We start from the raw sequence: 20097 nt of genomic DNA, 5'->3' as shown, positions 1-20097 counted from the left end.
AACACAGTAAGCACGAAGCTTAGTGAGTTCCCCAAAATACCACAAATAACACATATTAGCCACTCAAGGCTATAACTCTGTGGACCCTCTGGTCCTAACTTTGTGGAGCATCTGGTCCTAACCTTGTGAACCTTTCGGTTCTAAGTCTGTGAACCTTCCGGTTCTAACTCTGTAAACTCTGGAACATACACGACATGAATCACAATGAAATAATGCAGTGTATCACAATCACATAAATAACGTACAAGATACTCCGTCATATAACTCTATTACCACCCTAGGTAAAGTATAGTGAGAAGACTCACCTGGCAAGCAGAAAGCAGCTATCCTCACACTTGAATCTCGAACTCGCCACCGCCTAACACATAAGATGAATATCTCTTATAATAACTCTTTTTCACGACTCAGATAATCGAAGGCAGTTCCTTCTCTTTCTAACTCTCTAAAGTGGGTAAAAGACCATTTTACCCTTCCATGGCCTTTAGTACTTATGTTGACCAAAACCCCAAAGTCATCAGAAGTCAAGCTCAAGTCAACAGTCCACATTTGACCCTACTCATCGAGTGCACCCATGCGGCTCTTCGAGTCCCCTCGCATCGGTTGAACTCTACCAAGGACTCACTCAGCTCATCGAGTTGACCCCTAACTTGGAGAGCCAACATTGGGTCAAGACTACTCAGTCAAACCAGCTACAACTCGTTGAGTCGCCCATGGACTCGGCGAGTTGGCAGCCACAGATTTCTCATTCAGGCATTTGAGGTCAGATCTGCAACCCAAACTCATAGATCTAACCTCCTACTACCCAAAAGTCACGAAAAAGTCTGAACTTGAGGCTCATGCATGGTGTATTTTGCTCGATACATCATTTTGACTCCATTGAAGCTCCATCGCTTCAAAGCTCCAAGGTTACTCACTCAAGGCTGTCTACTTTCTGGATCTTTGGACCTCACAAGGTCCATATCTACAATTGACTCGAAAAAGGGTTTGGATGCACCCAAAACCCTATCAATATGGATGCAAGCCCAACTTTACAACCAAGGAAATCTACTCAAACATAATGGAGGCAAGAGTTGTACCAGATCTGAAGCTTGAAATGAAGATGAGACTGATCCACGAACTTTCCTCTGAGATCCTTGCAACTCCCTTGGTCTTTTTCTCAAAGAAATGACCTCCAAGAAGCCTCTTTCCTCTCTAGCTCATAAATAACTCTACGGTTTCTCTCAAGGGACGAAGACATTGTTGGGAAGAGGCCAAGGAGGCTATAAGTGCCTTTAAATAGGTCCCAAACCCCGGAGATTAGGGTTTCTCTGCTCAGTACCTACTCGGCGAGTTCATCTCCTCGGACTCGTCGAGTCCACTCATTAAATCCATGGGAGAACCCGACTCGACTCGGCGAGTTGGACCCTCAACTCGTCGAGTCTCTCTTTTAATCATAAGATTCACCCACACCAATATACCTCAAAAGATCCGGATGTTATAGAAGGCACATAGATCACAAACCTAAGCATTAGCGGCGTCACTTTTAGTGGTGACGCATACTATAGTGACGACACCATGCGTGTCTGACCTGATGGTGTTGCTAAAGTGTGTGTCACCACTAAAATATGGCGACACTATTTTTTTTTAAAGCACTCCATGGATGATGGCAATGGACCCCTTTGATGTATACTAGGTTAAAAGCCCAAGACTTGTCTTTTCCTTATAAATAGTCATGTATTATTCATTATTAGGGTTAGAGTGAGGCAAAATGTAGCCGCCACGTGAGGTTTCTTGTAGAGTTAGATTCTTATTTCTTAAGTGTAATTCGTTCCTCACATTTCAATAAATCGAGTGATCATTCGACATAATCTTCATTATTTGTGTTTGTTCTTATTTTCCGCATCTTGTTCATCAAATCACAATTAGGGTTTTAATCCCAACACATCTCCTCGGACTCGTCGAGTCCACTCATTAAATCCATGGGAGAACCCGACTCGACTCGGCGAGTTGGACCCTCAACTCGTCGAGTCTCTCTTTTAATCATAAGATTCACCCACACCAATATACCTCAAAAGATCCGGATGTTACAGAAGGCACATAGATCACAAACCTAAGCATTAGCGGCGTCACTTTTAGTGGTGACGCATACTATAGTGACGACACCATGCGTGTCTGACCTGATGGTGTTGCTAAAGTGTGTGTCACCACTAAAATATGGCGACACTATTTTTTTTTAACAACAAGACTTTATTTGCAAAGAAAAGAGTTATATAGTGAGATACAATGGGCTGATAACCTAACCCAAGCTACAATGACTGACAAAAGAAAAATATCGCCTCAGATGCTTACTTAGGTGTTGTATGCTTTTTGTCTGCAGATCTTATTGGCCTCTTTTGTCTGCGTCGTGCAGACCACACGCAAGCATTAGCCTTCGCAAACTGTTTATTTTTCTGAAGATTGTAGACCTAAAAATGTCTGCGCGTCCTCTTCTTGACGTAGATGTGGATAAGAGTTCAAGCCTAAAAAAACACATATATCTTTATTTTTTTTTAGTTTTTTGTAACTTTTTCTTATTCCAACTTTATTAATGATAAACAATTTGAAAAAAAAGATTACAATACTTAAAAAAAGAATGTTCGACAACGCAAAAATGAAATTTTTGGTAAATTTATAAATAAAGATTTATTATAATAATAGTTGTTGAAGTTGTTTATATAAATATGAAAATAAAATCATAATATATTCTTATATTTTCTATACAAAAATGTATATAATATTATTTAATACAATATAGTCAATTTCTTGGTAAAATAATTATAGTACGTTTTTAATTCATTTAACTGAAAGAAATCTAAGTTTATTTCCATCCATTTATGTATCAGGTTCTTTGATTCCTAATTACAATGTTTATGTATAACTTTACAATCAAAATTGTTAGTTTTTATCAAATATATACATTAATTCATACCATTTTTATTTTCACTTTTTATTAAGGTTGTAAAACTCACTGCACAGTAGCTCGACGATCGACCGGGTTAAGGTAGTAATTAATTGGGAACCATAGATTATTAATAAAATATTAATATTAATCTGAGATTAATGTATCTTAAGAAAAACAAGCACTTCAAAATTAGAAAATTTGAAATACGTAAACATTCACATTTTCGTATAATATTTCAAATTTTAAAGATTTGAAAAATTTTGAAGTAAAAACAAGTTGATTTTTTGGATTTTTTTTATTATTTTTTATTTTTTTTAATCTTTTTTTTTTCTTTACTTTTGTTGACTGATTAATCTCGTCAAACCTGATTAGTCTTTAATTTCTGTTAAGTACCGCTCATCCTAGTCAGTTGGAGAACGTCAAACGATTGATCCACGATTAATGCTGATTTCTACAACATTGCTTTTTATACAATAATACATAAAATTGATCTATATCTATTAATTATTTATAACAAAGTCATAAGAATATAAAAAAAAAATCATTTTGAAGTTTAAAAAAAATCAATTTATTTATATTTTAGTTTTTTTAATAGTTTGTAGATGTTTAAAAAATAAACAATTTTTTTTCCAGACTATAGACCTTTAGTCCACCTCTTCTACTACAGCGGTTTACAGATTTAAATCGCTACCTGCAAATATTTTACCTAAAAAAACAAACAACACTTTATTGTTGTGGTGGTTATTCAAAAGGTAAGAAACAAGGTCTCCTACGGGAAGTAAAATTACGAGTGGTATGATATAATTATGAAGTTCCAAAATAGATATTATATTTTCATATTGTGTAGTGGTGATCAATTCAGAATTAAAAAAAAAAATCCATGTTTTAATTCATCACAAGTATTTTAACCTTTGTGTGTTGTAAATGATAGGGAAAATGACATATATAACCCACAAACTTTTTAGGATTTACTCATTCAGTCCCTAATATTATTTCTATGTCTTTTAAATGAACAAAGTTGGTTGTGTCGGGTCTAAAACGTCCTTTTCAAGAAAACAAATGGGTAACCAGGTTACCAGCCCATGTATTTTACATTTTAACAATTAAAAATGATAAGAGGGGCCACAACTCTCTCTCCGTACCGTCGATATACTCCCGGCTGTCAAAGATTCCTTATATCACTCTTCAAATCCCTAAATTCATTCCGCTGGTTGTTCTTGATTTACCATTTGATTCCAATAGCTAAAGTCCTTGATTTTGTTTCACTTCTGTAATGATTTTTTAATTCCATTTGGTCAAGAATCCGATTATTTTATGGGTTGTGTGGGTTCCAAGCTGGATGACTCGATGGCGGTGGCCTTGTGTCGGAAAAGATGTCAGTTTCTTGATGAAGCAATTAACCAATGATATGCTCTCGTTGAAGCCCATATAGCCTACTTTCATTCCCTAAAATTTGTAGGTGATTCGCTCCGTCGTTTTTTTGATCTGCAGTACACCGCCGCAGCCGGTGACGATGGACTTTCGTCTCCGTTGCTCAGCCTTCCTGATCAAAGGAAGGGCGATTCTTCTGGACTTTCGGCTCCGGCGGTTGCGCAGCGTCATTCACATTCGAATTCTGGTTCGTCTCATCTTCATTTCCATACGGATTCGGATGATGATTCCTGCGACGAAGACGAATCTCTTCATTTACACTCTGAGAACGGTGGTTCACTGCCTTTACATCAACAACAGTACGAGTATTTCACCTGTTGCGCATTCCTTAATTAGATTCAGCTATGGAAAAATCCATTGATGTTGTTCTCTTTAATCTTAATCTCAACAAACGAACAGTTGTGGTAACTGAAGATTGTTAGCGGTAGCAGCAACAAACGGTGGTGGAAGGGCAGTCGACGGTGGTGTGCGACAGGGGGCTGCTCTGGCGGCCTTCTGCTACTTCGTTTCTTCTTGAATTCGACGGGAAAATGAGTGGGGGAAAGGAGGGACTTGGTGGTGGTCGGAATTTCACAGCATTCGCGGTGATAGGCGTTTGATGGTGTTAGGTGGTGGCTGGAAAGTGGTTTTGGGTCGTATCCGGTGGTCACAACAACTGAAACGGTGGTGGTGATTGATTTTCTGAACAGATGACGGAAATAAGAGGCTTCTGGTTGACAACTGACCAATGGTGGTGGTTCACGGTGGGTCTTCGGTGGTCTATGACGTAGTTGTGGTGGTGTAGTCGTGTTGGGGTTGCTGTGTGGTCGGGAGAGAAAAGGAGAAGATGAAGCTCCTTCTTCCTTGTTGCAACAAGTTTAGAGAAACAGAGAGGGGTGAGGCCCAAGTTTGATATATCTATTATCGAAACCGGCTACACCAAGTAAATAATCTAAGAGAATAGGTTACCTATAATTTAGTTCCCTTATAAAGCCATAAAAAAATTTTAATGACTAAAAGGATAAACCCTAAGAAGTTTGTGGGTTATATATGTCATTTTCCCTAAATGATATATAATCAATGCATGTTATTTGGTACATTGTAAGCCCAATTATAAAAGAATTACCTATTTTTTTAACCGACAAATATAAATATACTATCTATTTCTAACTAACACATATATCTTTGACGGGACTTGAACTCTCGACCTCAAAACAAAAAGTCACAATCTGATATCGTTGGAGTATAAGCCCTTGATAAATATCCTTTAGTTAATAATTAGTTTCGTTTTCAATATGGTTGGATAAAACCAAATTCTTTTTGATAATAAAAACAATCAAAAATATGATTAAACCAAGTTCTAATGACATAAGAAAATCGATATGTTGATAAAAAAACAAAATCGATCTGTTGTGACTTGAGACGTATTTTTCTTTTCCTTCAACACACATTATCTTGTATTGTAGTAAGACTACTTGATTTTGCATCTAATATATTAATTAGTCAAAATATTAATTATATATCAGTTCAAACCAAACAATTCTAAAATCTTATTTCTCGTTACATAATTATAGATTGGCTATATATAGAAGTCCTAGCAAATACCATCAAACCAATCGTTCCGCACACCAAGAAGAAACTCTATAAACCTGATCACTTTTATTAACCAAAAGCCAGATATTTACTATCCAATATGTCAGAAAGTCTCTCAGATTCTGATACTGCCATGCTTGAATTTGTTCGAAAACACCTTCTTGAAGATCACGACATCTCTTGTTCTTTTCCGGCGAAGAATTCATCATTCGACAAACGACTTTACAGCCGGAGTTCAAGCTTCACAAGCCCTTACTCGTTTGATACATCCATCGAACAATCATTCTCTGTAGATTCATATGTGGATTCTCTTTCTTCTGTAATAAGTTCTTGCAATTCAAGGGTGTGTAGCCCTAGGGCTATCAATAGTATCAACAATCAAATTTTCCATGATAATTCTCTAGAGAGTTCATGCAGTGAATCGATAAAGAGCCCAAGTTTAAGCAGATCTCAATCGCATTCCTCGATAATTCTTGGTTCAGATAACTCAAATATTTTTCAAGTCACGAATTGGGAAGTTGGACCTTCACTTCATAACCCATGTTCACAGATTTCAACGGAGGAAGCGCAGTTTAAACTTGATTTCTCACTTGGAAAAGTCGAAAAGATACAGAAAAATGATCAAAAAACTAAAGATTGGAGACGGTTTAGAGGCGTAAGGAGACGACCATGGGGAAAGTTTGCAGCTGAGATAAAGAACCCATGTAAGAAAGGTGCTCGGATTTGGCTTGGAACATTCTCTACACCTGAAGAAGCCGCGTTGGCTTATGATCAAGCAGCATTCAAGATTCGGGGTTCACGAGCCATGGTTAACTTCCCACATCTGATCGGATCAAAAACCATAAAGCCTTTATGTTCTTTGTCACAAGTAGCTTTGGAATGCAAGTTAAAAAACAAAGGCTTCAAAACGGAAACCGAACATTGACTGGTTTTTTTGTATCTTTATTTTAAAAGGAATAATAAAGTTGTATATTTTACATGATTAATTTCTTTTGACATTTCTTGGTCTCAAGAATCGATCGACATGGAAAAGTTCAAATTCTGTGCAGTAACTACATAACATAGTTGGACTTAAACTCTGAGCCATAATTAGGGTTTTCGTAGTCAATGGTAACGGAAAACACGTGGTGATTGAACTATGTTTGGTTGTAGGGATCACAAGAATTTTAAAATAAGGAAATGATGACACATGGAAACTGTTATATTATGGTTGCATGCATATCTATTATTCTGTATTGAATAGTCTCATAAAGTTCTTTTTTTTTAAACAATGCAACACGAGGATACAGATGATGTGACAGATTGTCCACGTTTATTTTTTATTCCAATAACAAAAAGCAATGGCAAAACATGTATTACAGACAACAGAGATACATCAAAAACACAATAAGAAGCATCGGTACAAACATCAAACATGGAAACAGAAACACATGCGAAGCCCTTAATTAAAATATATAGGTTAATCCCGAGAACTTTCCATATAAAATGTGTTGTAAAGTATAGTACAATCAGAATCATGGTACGATATGATTCTTGTGTTCGTGATTTTATCACCAAATATATTATTATAGTGTAACGGATTTAACAAGTGTTTCAAAAATAATGTTTTAGTTATAAAACAAATTAAGAGGTGCACGAGTGTACACTTCTATTTACTAAATATTATTAGTACTGGACCCTAATCTACTGTGTCAAGTCGGGGGTCCCGCTTGAAACTATTGTGACTTATCCGTTGATTGGATAAACCGGTGAAAACGGCTATTGAAACACATACGAAAACACAAAACGTTCTTTCACGTCATCTTCTTCAATTGATTCTGATTTTGTGCCTAAAATTGGAATTGCTGCATCAGGAATTATCCCAAGTTTGGATTTCGTGATACCCAAGACATATAGGGTCGAAATATCAAACAAGGAAAGTATGTACACGATTCTGTAAGTGATCCAGATTTCCAATAACCCTATTTCGAATTACCCAATATCTTGTTATGGTTATAAAATAAATAAATAAAACATTCTTACATTGTTTAAGTTTCAAACATAGTATAGATCAGCAACTAGCAAGGATCAAAAAATGCACCAGAGCGGATGTTGCACATGATAGTAGAAAGCTTGATAAAAGAGATGATCGATTCATTTTTTATCAGCAAAATAATGATTAATACAACTACAAAGTATTAGAAAAAAGATAGCAACTTATAAAGCAACCAAGCACTTCGCGAAAATATGACAAAGACATACCCAGGTCCGATCTGCCCACAAAACAGCTTTGTAAATGCTTTTAGAGATATTCCAGTTTCATAACTATCACAAAAGGTATTTAAAAAGACTGAACAATTGGAATTTTTGTGATATGCTTTCTGGTTTATGTAAACACAAAACGAGGGTAGTGATTAGTGAAATAGTAAAGTAGAAATGCTACTGTGATTCGCGAGGATTTTCAATACCTGGTATAAGAACTTCCAAAGAGAATTTCTTGGTTAGCGTTAAATTTGTTCCATTTCATATTTTTCGATGACGATTCATGTTATATTCTGTTAATTGCCGATATTATTTTTTTTGGATGTGTTGTTAATAATTAGAATTGTGTTATATGGTAACCAGCTCAATTCATTGATTGTTTCAAATGTAGTTACAAGTACATAACAACTCAATAAGTCAAATGTTGGGTAAACCAAAGGTTGTATGGCTTATATAAATAAGTCTTACTTATGCAAGACTTAAATGTATGCAACCATTGGTATATTAGGATTTACAAGGCTCCCCCTTGCTATTTATATTTACATTGTACTAATACTTCTTCGTTCTCTATATTCAGGTAATACATCAAACATTTGTCTCGTTAAACTTTTTTATTGTGGATTACCTTTGGGACAAAAACTATGTTCAAAGGATAAAAAAGTATGATGTGGATGTCTTGATGTAATGTTTATTATCCATGTAATTTATAATTTTGACCCTTAATATGAGATTTTCTTGCAAAATTGGTCTCATGGTTAAATTATGAGGAACACGTCTTTTGTCTAGTATGTTGGGCATATGTGGCTAAAGGCTAAACCCTAATTTTTAGGGTTCGGACCCTATTTAAGCATCATTAACTCCAAAAACCTTTTCCTTTCATCATCCTCCATTGCCCACTTCATCCCTTACAAACCCTAACTATAATTGGTGGTGTTGAGCTCATTTTTTGTGTGGTTGTCCATTCTTGAAGGAAGGAAACCATTGGAAAAGCAAGGAAGGAATTCCAAGCTTGGCAGATTTGAGTTTTACACTCCTTGAGCAACCTCCAGAAGGTATAAAGCTCTAAACTTGTTGGTTATTTCTTTAAATCTTATTAGATGTGGAGTTTTGTGCATATTAGCCCTATAATCTTGGTCCATTTGGGTAGAAGCTACTCTAGACCAAATGAGTTGTCCTTTTGGAAGTTTTAGAGTCTCTAGAGTGATAAAACTAGGATCTTGGCACTTCTTTTCCTACCATGCAAAGTTTATGATGTCTTAATGGGTTAAGAAGTTAGGATTTTAATATTTGGACACTTAATAGCCATGTAAGATCATAAACATAGAAACTTTATGATTTAGAACAATATTTGGGACTAGATCTGCGCTTTGGATGAAATGACTTAATAGATTAAACAGTTATTAGAAGGAAAAGTTGGTAGTCACGTACATTGGGCGTACCTTATTGTACGGTACACATACCTGGTCGAGACCCCACTTTCTGGCCGAGTAAAATGCATTACGATGGGCGTAATATCTGAGTACGTCGGGCACACTCAGCCTAAGTAAACTCGATTGACATTTTGACACTTGACCTTGACCAAGATTTTGACCAAGTTTGACCTACGGGGTATTTTGGGTGTTTTCAGTTGTAGACTTAGATTTGGTCACTATTAGGTGATCACGTATTCAGAGAAATGTGTTCAACTATTTTTTCAGACTGTAAGGTGAGTTTTCCTCTTTGTACTTGTTGGTCGAAAGCACCAAGGTCAGCCCACTAGATTTTCTATCCTAATATATTGGATTGATGTTATGATGAGTATGTGTTAGACTAGTATATATGTATGATTACCTAAGTTAACTAAGTATGCATTAGATTGGTAGATCTTTATGATTACTTATGTTGGTCATTATTGATTGTTATTGTATATATGTCGACACCTTGTGGTTTGTTGTGTTGAGGTGGTCTTGCTTTGTGTTGAATGCCAAGATACCTGAGGTGTTCCGGATAGATTGAAGACCTGCGAGGCGGTCCAGTCAGGCCGAAGACCCAGAGAGCGGTCCAGATAGAATGTAGGCCCTGTGAGGCGGCCCAGTCAGCCTAAAGGCTCATATATGCATGATGTTATTTGTATTAGTTGTTTGTGGTACTTTGGGGAATTCACTAAGCATTGTCTTACTGTTTAAGTTTTATGTTTCAGTTACTTCAGATAATCGTGGGAAAGCAAAGGCATGATTGTGCACATCTTTCTGGTTTTATGTTATTGGATTCTGGGGATACTCTGATTTGTGGTTATTGTTTTTGAAAACAATGTTTTGTAAACACTTATGGTTTTTGTTTGGGTTTTAAAAATGAATATTTTACCTTGATTTTTGGGATGTTACACTGGCACGAAGGAAATAATCATATATGAAGTGTCTCATTAAAACCTTGTTAAAACAAGACCAAGTGGGACAAAAACTCTAAACGAAAGACAAAAATGTAAACAATGGTTAAAGAAGTATTTCATGTAGCTTCTCCCCCTGATTTATCAATGCTTAGTGTGAATTGGATATACATTGTGTCTCATTAAAAAAAAGTTTTTCTAGGTACACCAAATAGGAAAATTTTTTAAACTAAAGATAAAAAAGTACACACACATTTGCAAGGATGCTCCCCATCACATGCACTCAACAGGTTGCTAATCATACATCTAATGCAATCTTTACTTGTACACAAGTTGGTACATGATACTAATGGGTTTTAGGTAAAACAAATAAACTAGAAAAACAATTCCTAAGTTCACATGCAACCTTCTTTGGATCTATGTTTTAACTATTGAACATGTAACTTTGAATTGCAAAGACAAGAACCCTAAGAGAAGAGGCTATTTTTGAAAATAACTAATTAGGGTTATAGAATCTTTTAAATTTCAATTGTTAAAGTAAACAATTGGTAATCCTTACATCTTGATCTTCTTGGAAGCCTAGCACCACAATTGTAATGCCTCTAATGAAATCACACCCAAGAGCTAGCAAGAAGGAAACTATAGAGATAAATAGATAGATAGATAGAGAGAGAGAGAGAGAGAGGAGGAGGAGGAGGAGGAGTAGTATGTAATTTCGGCCTAGGGTGTCTTCAAGAAGGAGTGACCAAATTTGGGAACTAGAAGGCTCCTTTTATAGTTGAGGTAGCTAGGGTTTAAGGGACAACCCTAATGTTCCTTTGCTTAAGGCCGAAGCTAATCCAAAAGCCTTATCCAAGGGCCTTGGACAAAATCATTAGGGTTTCCCCTATGAATTTCGTCCACTCACTCTAAGGAGGTTCGGGAACATTTCATCCCACTGTTTAATAATTGCAAACTAGTCCCCATACTTTATAATTAATATAATTAACCCCAAAATCAATTACAATTTATTTTGGCTAAGTATTCATTAAATATTATGATTTCTGATTAATATATTATTTTTGTAACACATTAATAAATCATTTATATTAAGTTATTAATCTTATAATAAATTAATTTCCCCCCTTTCATAATTTCCTTATCTAGTTGCTAAGTTTGAGGGCAACCTAAAAGGACTGTGCTACTATAATTTCAAGTACATACCAATTATAATGATGGACTTAGATACCGAATCCAACAATGTACCACTTGGATAAGTCTATAAATATAATTGCTAGTATGACCTCTGAGAGAATAAATTGATCTGATACGCAGGGACAAGGTTTGAAAACTCAAACCTTGAGTTAATGCTTAAGATCAATGGCTGCTTCCTAATGAATGTTCCAGTGAAGTCTCGATAGACTAGTCAAGTCTGAGTTAATGTATTCAACAAATATTCAAGCCATAAATGAAGAATGAGAATTATGATCAAAGTAAAGCTAATAAATGAAGGACAACGAGAATATTGTAAAGACCAAGAGAGTGAAGTAATTGAAATACTGCTAAAAGGTTTGAACAATCTGTCACATAGATTTACATTAAAAGCTCCTATAAATAGGAGATCATGATACAAGGTATAAACAGGGATACATACATAAGACCGGATAAAAAAGATATTTTTGACATTCTGATTGTCCAAGTTAACAAACAGACTAAGTCCTATGAAATTTCTAATCATGCTCAGTGATAAAACTAATTAATACACACTGAAAAAGGTACTGATTCGGAAACACAAACATTACGGTCCTAACCTTCACTTTGGAATGCCTTCTACTCATCTGCTTCGGACTTGGCTTGACTTCTGGACTTCAACTGATTCCGACCAATTTATTACTTCGGAATCTTGACTGACTTTGGATCTTCAAAAAGGATTCAGATTGCTAGAGGTTCACTTTCAGGTTCCAACAATCTCCCCCCAAGTGAACTTAGCAATTTGGTCAGCTTCAACTTGATTCTTCCTTGATGAAAGTGTAAGCACGATATAAGCAATCTCTGACTTCGATATACCATTTCAATTCCGTTATAAACTTTTCCTTTATAGGCGCAGGGGCTTCAGACCTAGATGCTCGACTGATGATGTAACAGCTCAAATTTTCGAATAAAATTTTCATTTAAAAACAAAACATCATTATTCGACAAAAGAGTTTATTCCAAGTTTATTGCAAAAGTATAAATAATAAATCTCCAAGATCTTCGACAATGGCAGTGTGTACGTGTCACGCCGGCGCCTTTCCACGGTCATCACTGGTACCTGGAAAACATAAACACAACTAGTAAGCATAAATGCTTAGTGAGTTCCCCAGTATACGACCTACCCACATACGCCTTCCGGCCCGGACCTTTCGGTCCACATAACATTGCCTTCCGGCCCGTAACATAATCGCCTTCCGGCCCATAACATATCGCCTTCCGGCCCGTATTAAATTGCCTTCCGGCCCATAGTATTTTGCCTTCCGGCCCATAATAGTATAAAACATAACACATGTAACACAACGCACATAATACATAAGTCATACATCATACCGTTCTTTCTATCACATAAAGTCTCGCCTTCCGGCCCGTATAAGCATACATCACATATAAGCATACATCACATATAAAGCATCTACCTCTCTAGACATAGCATAAATATAACACATACGACCTTCCGGTCTCACAGTCAAACCCTTCCGGGTGAAGTATAGTGAGAAGACTCACCTCGTAGTATGCAAGCTATAAACCCTTTGAGCTACTCGCACTCGATCCGCTAATCCGCAGGTTCCCTATAATACCACATACCTTTATTAATGATCTTATCAAACAAGACAATTGACCCTACTAAGTTACATACAGGTCAACGGTCAATCTTGACCGGACTCGTCGAGTGAAAAGGGCAACTCGGCGAGTATAGACACCCCGACTCCACTCGCCGAGTCTAAAGGACGACTCGACGAGTTCTAGTAGATCTTCAAGCTACTCGCCGAGTCTGAAGAACAACTCGGCGAGCCCTAGTGAATCTTCAAGCTACTCGCCGAGTCTGATCATTGGACTCGGCGAGTCCTCGCCATGCAGTCAATCCGCTGCCTCCTGTATTTCGCATGATTTCGAAGTATATAGATATGGGGCTTCCTGGACTTTCACATATACTATTACAGGGGTTTTTTTAAACACTTGTAACAACACTATAATCTAACAATTCCTTAAATGGGTTTCCTAAACCCTAAATTCGCATACAACGTAAAAGCTACAGATTATGATCCGAAGATTACCTGGAAACGTGTTCCCTGTGTCCCCAACCTCCAGTACTCGACTCCTTGGACTTCCTTTGATCACCGCCTTGCCTCTCCTTGTCTAACAATCTCTTCAACCTTCCTCTAGCCCCCACTCTTGCTCCAGATGCCCACAAACTCCCAAGGTATCTTTAATCGGCCAAAAGACGCGACATGACGGCCATAAGATCATTATATACGATTCAGAATCGAAACGGCTAGGGTTCAGCTGAACAGCGTCGACTCGCCGAGTCCCTTATTGGACTCGTCGAGTCCAGTCGCGTATCTGCGACCAAGACCATGGCCCTACTCGGCGAGTCGTGCACCAACTCGCCGAGTCCCCTCCTAAATGTGCCCTAAAAATAATTTAAAGAAATACCTGAAATTCCGGGCTGTTACAACTCTCCCCCACTAGAACTAGACTTCGCCCTCGAAGTCTCATTCTGCGAATAACTCCGGATGTTGCTCCCGCATTTCTCTTTCCGGCTCCCACGTCATCTCCGATCCCTTCCGATGTTGCCACTGAACCAACACCAGAGGTATCTCCTTGTTCCGTAGAACCTTGATCTTCCGATCCCTGATAGCTACTGGTCTCTCGGCGTAATTCAGACTCGCATCCACCTGAATATCTTCTAACGGAACCACTGCTGCCTCATCGGCTATACACTTCCTCAGCTGTGATACGTGGAAGGTATTGTGAATCTGACTCAGCTCCGCTGGCAACTCCAACCGATAAGCTACCCGACCTACCCTTGCAATTACCCGAAATGGACCTATGAACCGGGGCCCCAATTTGCCCCTCTTCCAGAACCGGATCACTCCTTTCCAAGGAGAAACCTTTAGGAGAACGAAGTCGCCGACCTGGAATTCGAGCTCGGACCGGCGTCTGTCCGCATAACTCTTCTGTCGGCTCTGGGCGGTCAATAACCTCTGCCTCACTCGTTGAATCTGTTCGGTCGTTTGAAGTACGATCTCTGTACTGCCCATCACTCTCTGTCCCACTTCTCCCCAGCAAATGGGAGTCCGACACCTCCTACCATACAACAACTCAAAAGGTGGCATACCAATGCTCGAATGATGGCTGTTGTTGTAGGAAAACTCAGCCAGCGGCAGATGCGCATCCCAGCTACCCCCGAAGTCTAACACACACGCTCTAAGCATATCTTCCAATGTCTGGATCGTCCGCTCGCTCTGACCGTCGGTCTGGGGATGGTATGCGGTACTAAAATGCAGTTTAGTACCCAACTCCTCATGGAATTTCTTCCAGAACCTGGAAGTGAAACGTACATCGCGGTCCGAAACAATCGAGGTCGGCACTCCATGCCGAGATACTATCTCTCTCACGTATAACTCTGCCAACTTCTCTGCTGATGAACTTTCGCTAATGGCAAGGAAGTGTGCACTCTTTGTTAGCCTATCCACAATCACCCAAATTGCATCGACTCCCCTGGCAGTTTTCGGCAATTTGGTGATGAAATCCATCGTGATCTGATCCCACTTCCACTCAGGAATCTCCAAGGGTTGCAACTTACCGTGCGGTCTCTGGTGCTCGGCCTTAACCCTACGGCAGGTCAAACACCTCTCAACGAACCAGGCAACGTCTCTCTTCATGCAAGGCCACCAGTACTCCTTTTTCAAATCCAAATACATTTTCGTAGCACCGGGATGGATCGAGAATTTCGATCTATGTGCCTCCTCCATCAAAGTAACACGCGTACCGCCCACGAATGGTACCCAGATCTGACCCCGAAATGTCAGAAGTCCCCGCCCATCCGTAACGAACTCTGAAATCAACCCGACGACCCGCTCCTGTTTCTGCATCCCAGACTTCACGACCTCGGCCTGTGCCCCACGAATAGCATCTAATACCGGAGTCATCACCGTCAATCTCAAACACACGTCCCGCAATGGAGTACTCTCCGCCCTACGACTTAATGCATCAGCTACCACATTAGCCTTGCCTGGGTGGTATAGGATCTCACAGTCATAATCCTTAACCACGTCTAACCATCTCCTCTGACGCATGTTTAGGTTGGGTTGATCCATCAAATACTTCAAACTCTTATGGTCCGTGTATATGGTACAACGAACCCCGTACAGGTAGTGACGCCAAATTTTGAGGGCGAACACTACTGCCCCCAACTCTAAGTCATGCGTGGGATATCTCGCTTCGTGAGGCTTCAGCTGCCTCGATGCATAGGCTATCACATGGCCCCTCTGCATCAACACTGCACCCAGTCCTGAAATCGATGCGTCGCAATATACGACAAAGTCCTCCATCCCCTCCGGGAGAGCTAATACTGGTGCTTCGCACAGTCTCTGACGAAGTGTCTCGAAGGAAGTCTGCTGCTCGGGTCCCCATGAGAATGTAACACCCTTTCGGGTCAATTTGGTAAGTGGCACCGCAATCTTGGAGAAGTCCCTAATGAACCTTCGATAGTACCCCGCCAACCCAAGGAAACTCCTGATCTCCGAAGGTGACTTCGGTGCCTCCCAACTCATCACCGCTTCCACCTTGGCCGGATCGACCAATATCCCTGCCTGATTTACAACGTGCCCCAGAAATTGAACTTCCCGCAACCAGAAGTCACATTTGGAGAATTTTGCATATAGCTTCTCCGACCTCATTACCTCAAGGACCTCCCTCAAATGTCCCTCATGCTGCTCCCTAGACCGCGAATACACCAGAATGTCGTCGATGAATACAATCACAGACCGATCCAGCATCGGCCTGCATACCCTGTTCATGAGATCCATAAACACTGCTGGGGCATTGGTGAGCCCAAAAGGCATCACCACGAATTCGTAATGCCCATACCGCGTCCTAAAGGCTGTCTTCTGGACGTCCTCATCCCGCACTCTTACCTGATGGTACCCTGATCTCAAATCAATCTTGGAAAACCAAGATGCCCCTTGCAACTGATCGAATAGATCATCGATCCTCGGTAACGGATAGCGGTTCTTGACTGTCACCTTGTTCAACACCCGGTAATCGATACACATCCGGTGTGAACCATCCTTCTTCTTGACGAACAGAATCGGTGCTCCCCACGGCGAGCTACTCGGCCGAATAAATCCCTTCCCCAACAACTCTTGAAGTTGCGAGGAAAATTCTTGCATCTCTGGAGGTGCAAGACGATAAGGCACCTTCGCAATAGGCGCAGCCCCTGGAACTAGATCGATACCAAACTCCACTTGCCTCGCAGGAGGTATTCCTGGCAAATCCTCGGGAAAAACATCTGGAAACTCGTGCACCACTGGAACCTCCTTCAATGTCTTCGGTCTCTCGGAACTCTCCCGCGTATCCATCACATACGCCACAAAACCGTTACATCCCCGATGTAGGCATTGCCTCGCCCTAGCGGCCGAACAAAAAGCCGATCCCGAACGGGTACCCTCGCCGTATACCGTAAGAACTCCCCCACTAGGGTCTCGTATAGTCACCAGCTGACGCTCGCAGTCGATAACAGCGCTGAATCGGCTCAACCAGTCCATGCCTACAATGACACAGACATCCCCCATCGCAATAGGAATGAGGTCAATCGGAAATGCGACCCCGAAGATCTCTAGCACACATCCCCGAAGAACCTCCGTAGCACAAATCACCCTCTCAGCCGCAATAGAAACGCTCAAAGGTCGACTTAACGGCTCACGACTAATGCCGATGTGCTGACTAAAAGCTAACGATACAAACGATCTACTCGCACCCGAATCAAATAACACTAGAGCAGGCATAGAGTTCACAAGGAAAGTACCTACACATACATTAACATAAGCATAACATTTCGACCTTTAATTAAATACGCGAATGATAACATACCTGCCACAACATCGGGCGCAGCGCGGACCTCCTCCGCAGTCAGCTGAAAGGCTCTCCCGCGAGCCCTCGGGGCCTCGACCTTCGCCGGTCGGGTCTCAGTAGTCTGGGTAGTAGGTGTAGCTCCCTGACGAAGTTGCGGACACTCGGCCTTCCGATGGCCTGTCTGGTTGCAGTGAAAGCAAACCATAAACCCCTTAGGGCAATCTCTGGCTATATGTCCCTCCTTGCCACACTTGTAGCAACCACCAGCTCGACACGCCCCCTCATGACTCTTGCCGCACTTCGCGCAAGTGCGACCCTTCGAACCTCCCATCCTCGAATCAGCGAACTTAGTCCGCTTGGCTGCCGGCTGAGACTGGGCCGGCCGTCGATCCACCTGTCGAGACTCAGCCTCCTCCCTCGCTTGAGTCTCCAACTCGATCTCGCGCTTCCTGGCGTTCGCCTGAAGCTCAGTGAAAGTACGATAGGTGGAGTTTGACACAAACTCCCGGATCTCCCTCTTCAAAACACCCAAATAGCGGCTCATCCGCGACTGCTCCGTAGATACCAGCTCGGGGCAGAACATTGCCCTCTCATGAAACTTCTGTGTGATCACTGCCACGGAATCAGTACCCTGCTTAAGGGTCAAGAACTCCTGAATCAATCGCTCCCTCTCTACCGGGGGAACGTACTCGTCCCTGAACATCTCCGTAAACCTCTCCCATGTCACCGCCGAAATCTCTGCCTGAGCGAAGTTCGCCGTCACGAACTTCCACCAATCCTTCGCTCCCAGACGGAGCTGGTTCAAGGCGAACCGTACCCTCAAGTGCTCCGGGCATGAGCAAGTATAGAAGCACCCCTCGATGTCGGAGATCCACCTCATAGCTGCAATCGGATCCTGCGTCCCATCAAATTCAGGGGGTTTCGTGTTGCTGAATTCCCTGAATAGTAATGAATCACCCCCTTGCGGCCTGGCAGCAGCCACAGCTGCGGTAGCGGCAGCAACTGCAGCTTCAGTAAGTGCGGCGTACCGCTCCTCAAACTCCTCCATCAGCGTGGTCTTAATAGACCCAAACATCTCCGGGATCTCAGCCCGGACCGCCGCAGCTACCTCTTCCTGAATAATCTGACGAATCTCCTCGTCACTCGCACCGCTCGAACTCGCCCCATTGCGTGTGATAACCATGATGTCTCTGAAATACAACATAAAATCATCAGAGACTCCACCAAGTACAATTGTACTCGATACGCGCCCTACCCAGTCTCCGATTTCCAGGGATTCTTACTTGAGTCTTCCACTGATCCGGTGCCTTCGGTAGTACGGGCCCAATACTACCGACCACACCGTATCAGTATTCGTCCCAAATCTTCCTCCCCAAATCCCGAATAATGAGTACTCTACCTCTAGTATGCACTATCTACTTGCACGCTACAAAATATTTCATATAAGCAATCTCCCTAGACTAAGGCATCACAAAACAGGCAATTCTAGTCCTATCATGTATACCTAGTCTTCTAGCATGCATAACAATTCATAATTCAGTGCATAACATAACATCGTAAGGTATTCTGGGGATCTTTACCGTCCGGACGTTGGCTGCTCGTACACACTGTTCCATCCTTGTTTTACCGCCTTACCATTTATAAAATGTTGTGTCCTTATTATTTAAAAAAAAGTTTTTCCTCAAATCCCCGGTCTGAGTTCAGTTGCACCCAAAAGTACACCCGAATCCCTCAAACCAAGGCTCTGATACCAATTGTAACAGCTCAAATTTTCGAATAAAATTTTCATTTAAAAACAAAACATCATTATTCGACAAAAGAGTTTATTCCAAGTTTATTGCAAAAGTATAAATAATAAATCTCCAAGATCTTCGACAATGGCAGTGTGTACGTGTCACGCCGGCGCCTTTCCACGGTCATCACTGGTACCTGGAAAACATAAACACAACTAGTAAGCATAAATGCTTAGTGAGTTCCCCAGTATACGACTTACCCACATACGCCTTCCGGCCCGGACCTTTCGGTCCACATAACATTGCCTTCCGGCCCGTAACATAATCGCCTTCCGGCCCATAACATATCGCCTTCCGGCCCGTATTAAATTGCCTTCCGGCCCATAGTATTTTGCCTTCCGGCCCATAATAGTATAAAACATAACACATGTAACACAACGCACATAATACATAAGTCATACATCATACCGTTCTTTCTATCACATAAAGTCTCGCCTTCCGGCCCGTATAAGCATACATCACATATAAGCATACATCACATATAAAGCATCTACCTCTCTAGACATAGCATAAATATAACACATACGACCTTCCGGTCTCACAGTCAAACCCTTCCGGGTGAAGTATAGTGAGAAGACTCACCTCGTAGTATGCAAGCTATAAACCCTTTGAGCTACTCGCACTCGATCCGCTAATCCGCAGGTTCCCTATAATACCACATACCTTTATTAATGATCTTATCAAAC

General features: G+C 40.8%; 1 protein-coding gene across 1 annotated transcript; it reads left to right on the top strand.

The window, feature by feature from the left end:
• The first annotated feature begins 5969 nt into the window (after positions 1–5969).
• Positions 5970–6902, top strand: LOC111877366 (ethylene-responsive transcription factor 2). The gene has a single exon (XM_023873895.3). It carries the CDS (start codon positions 6024–6026, stop codon positions 6846–6848), a length of 825 nt encoding a protein of 274 aa, XP_023729663.1. The 5' UTR covers positions 5970–6023; the 3' UTR covers positions 6849–6902.
• The last annotated feature ends 13195 nt before the right edge of the window (positions 6903–20097 follow it).

This window comes from Lactuca sativa, chromosome 3 (assembly GCF_002870075.4).
Source record: "Lactuca sativa cultivar Salinas chromosome 3, Lsat_Salinas_v11, whole genome shotgun sequence".
Lineage (NCBI taxonomy): Eukaryota > Viridiplantae > Streptophyta > Magnoliopsida > Asterales > Asteraceae > Lactuca > Lactuca sativa.
The sequence above is the reverse complement of the archived record's forward strand: the minus strand, read 5'-3'. Positions and strand labels throughout refer to the sequence as shown.

Bases quoted from the DNA above. Each gene is read 5' to 3' on its own strand.
- LOC111877366 (XM_023873895.3), top strand. From the start codon at position 6,024: ATGTCAGAAAGTCTCTCAGATTCTGATACTGCCATGCTTGAATTTGTT.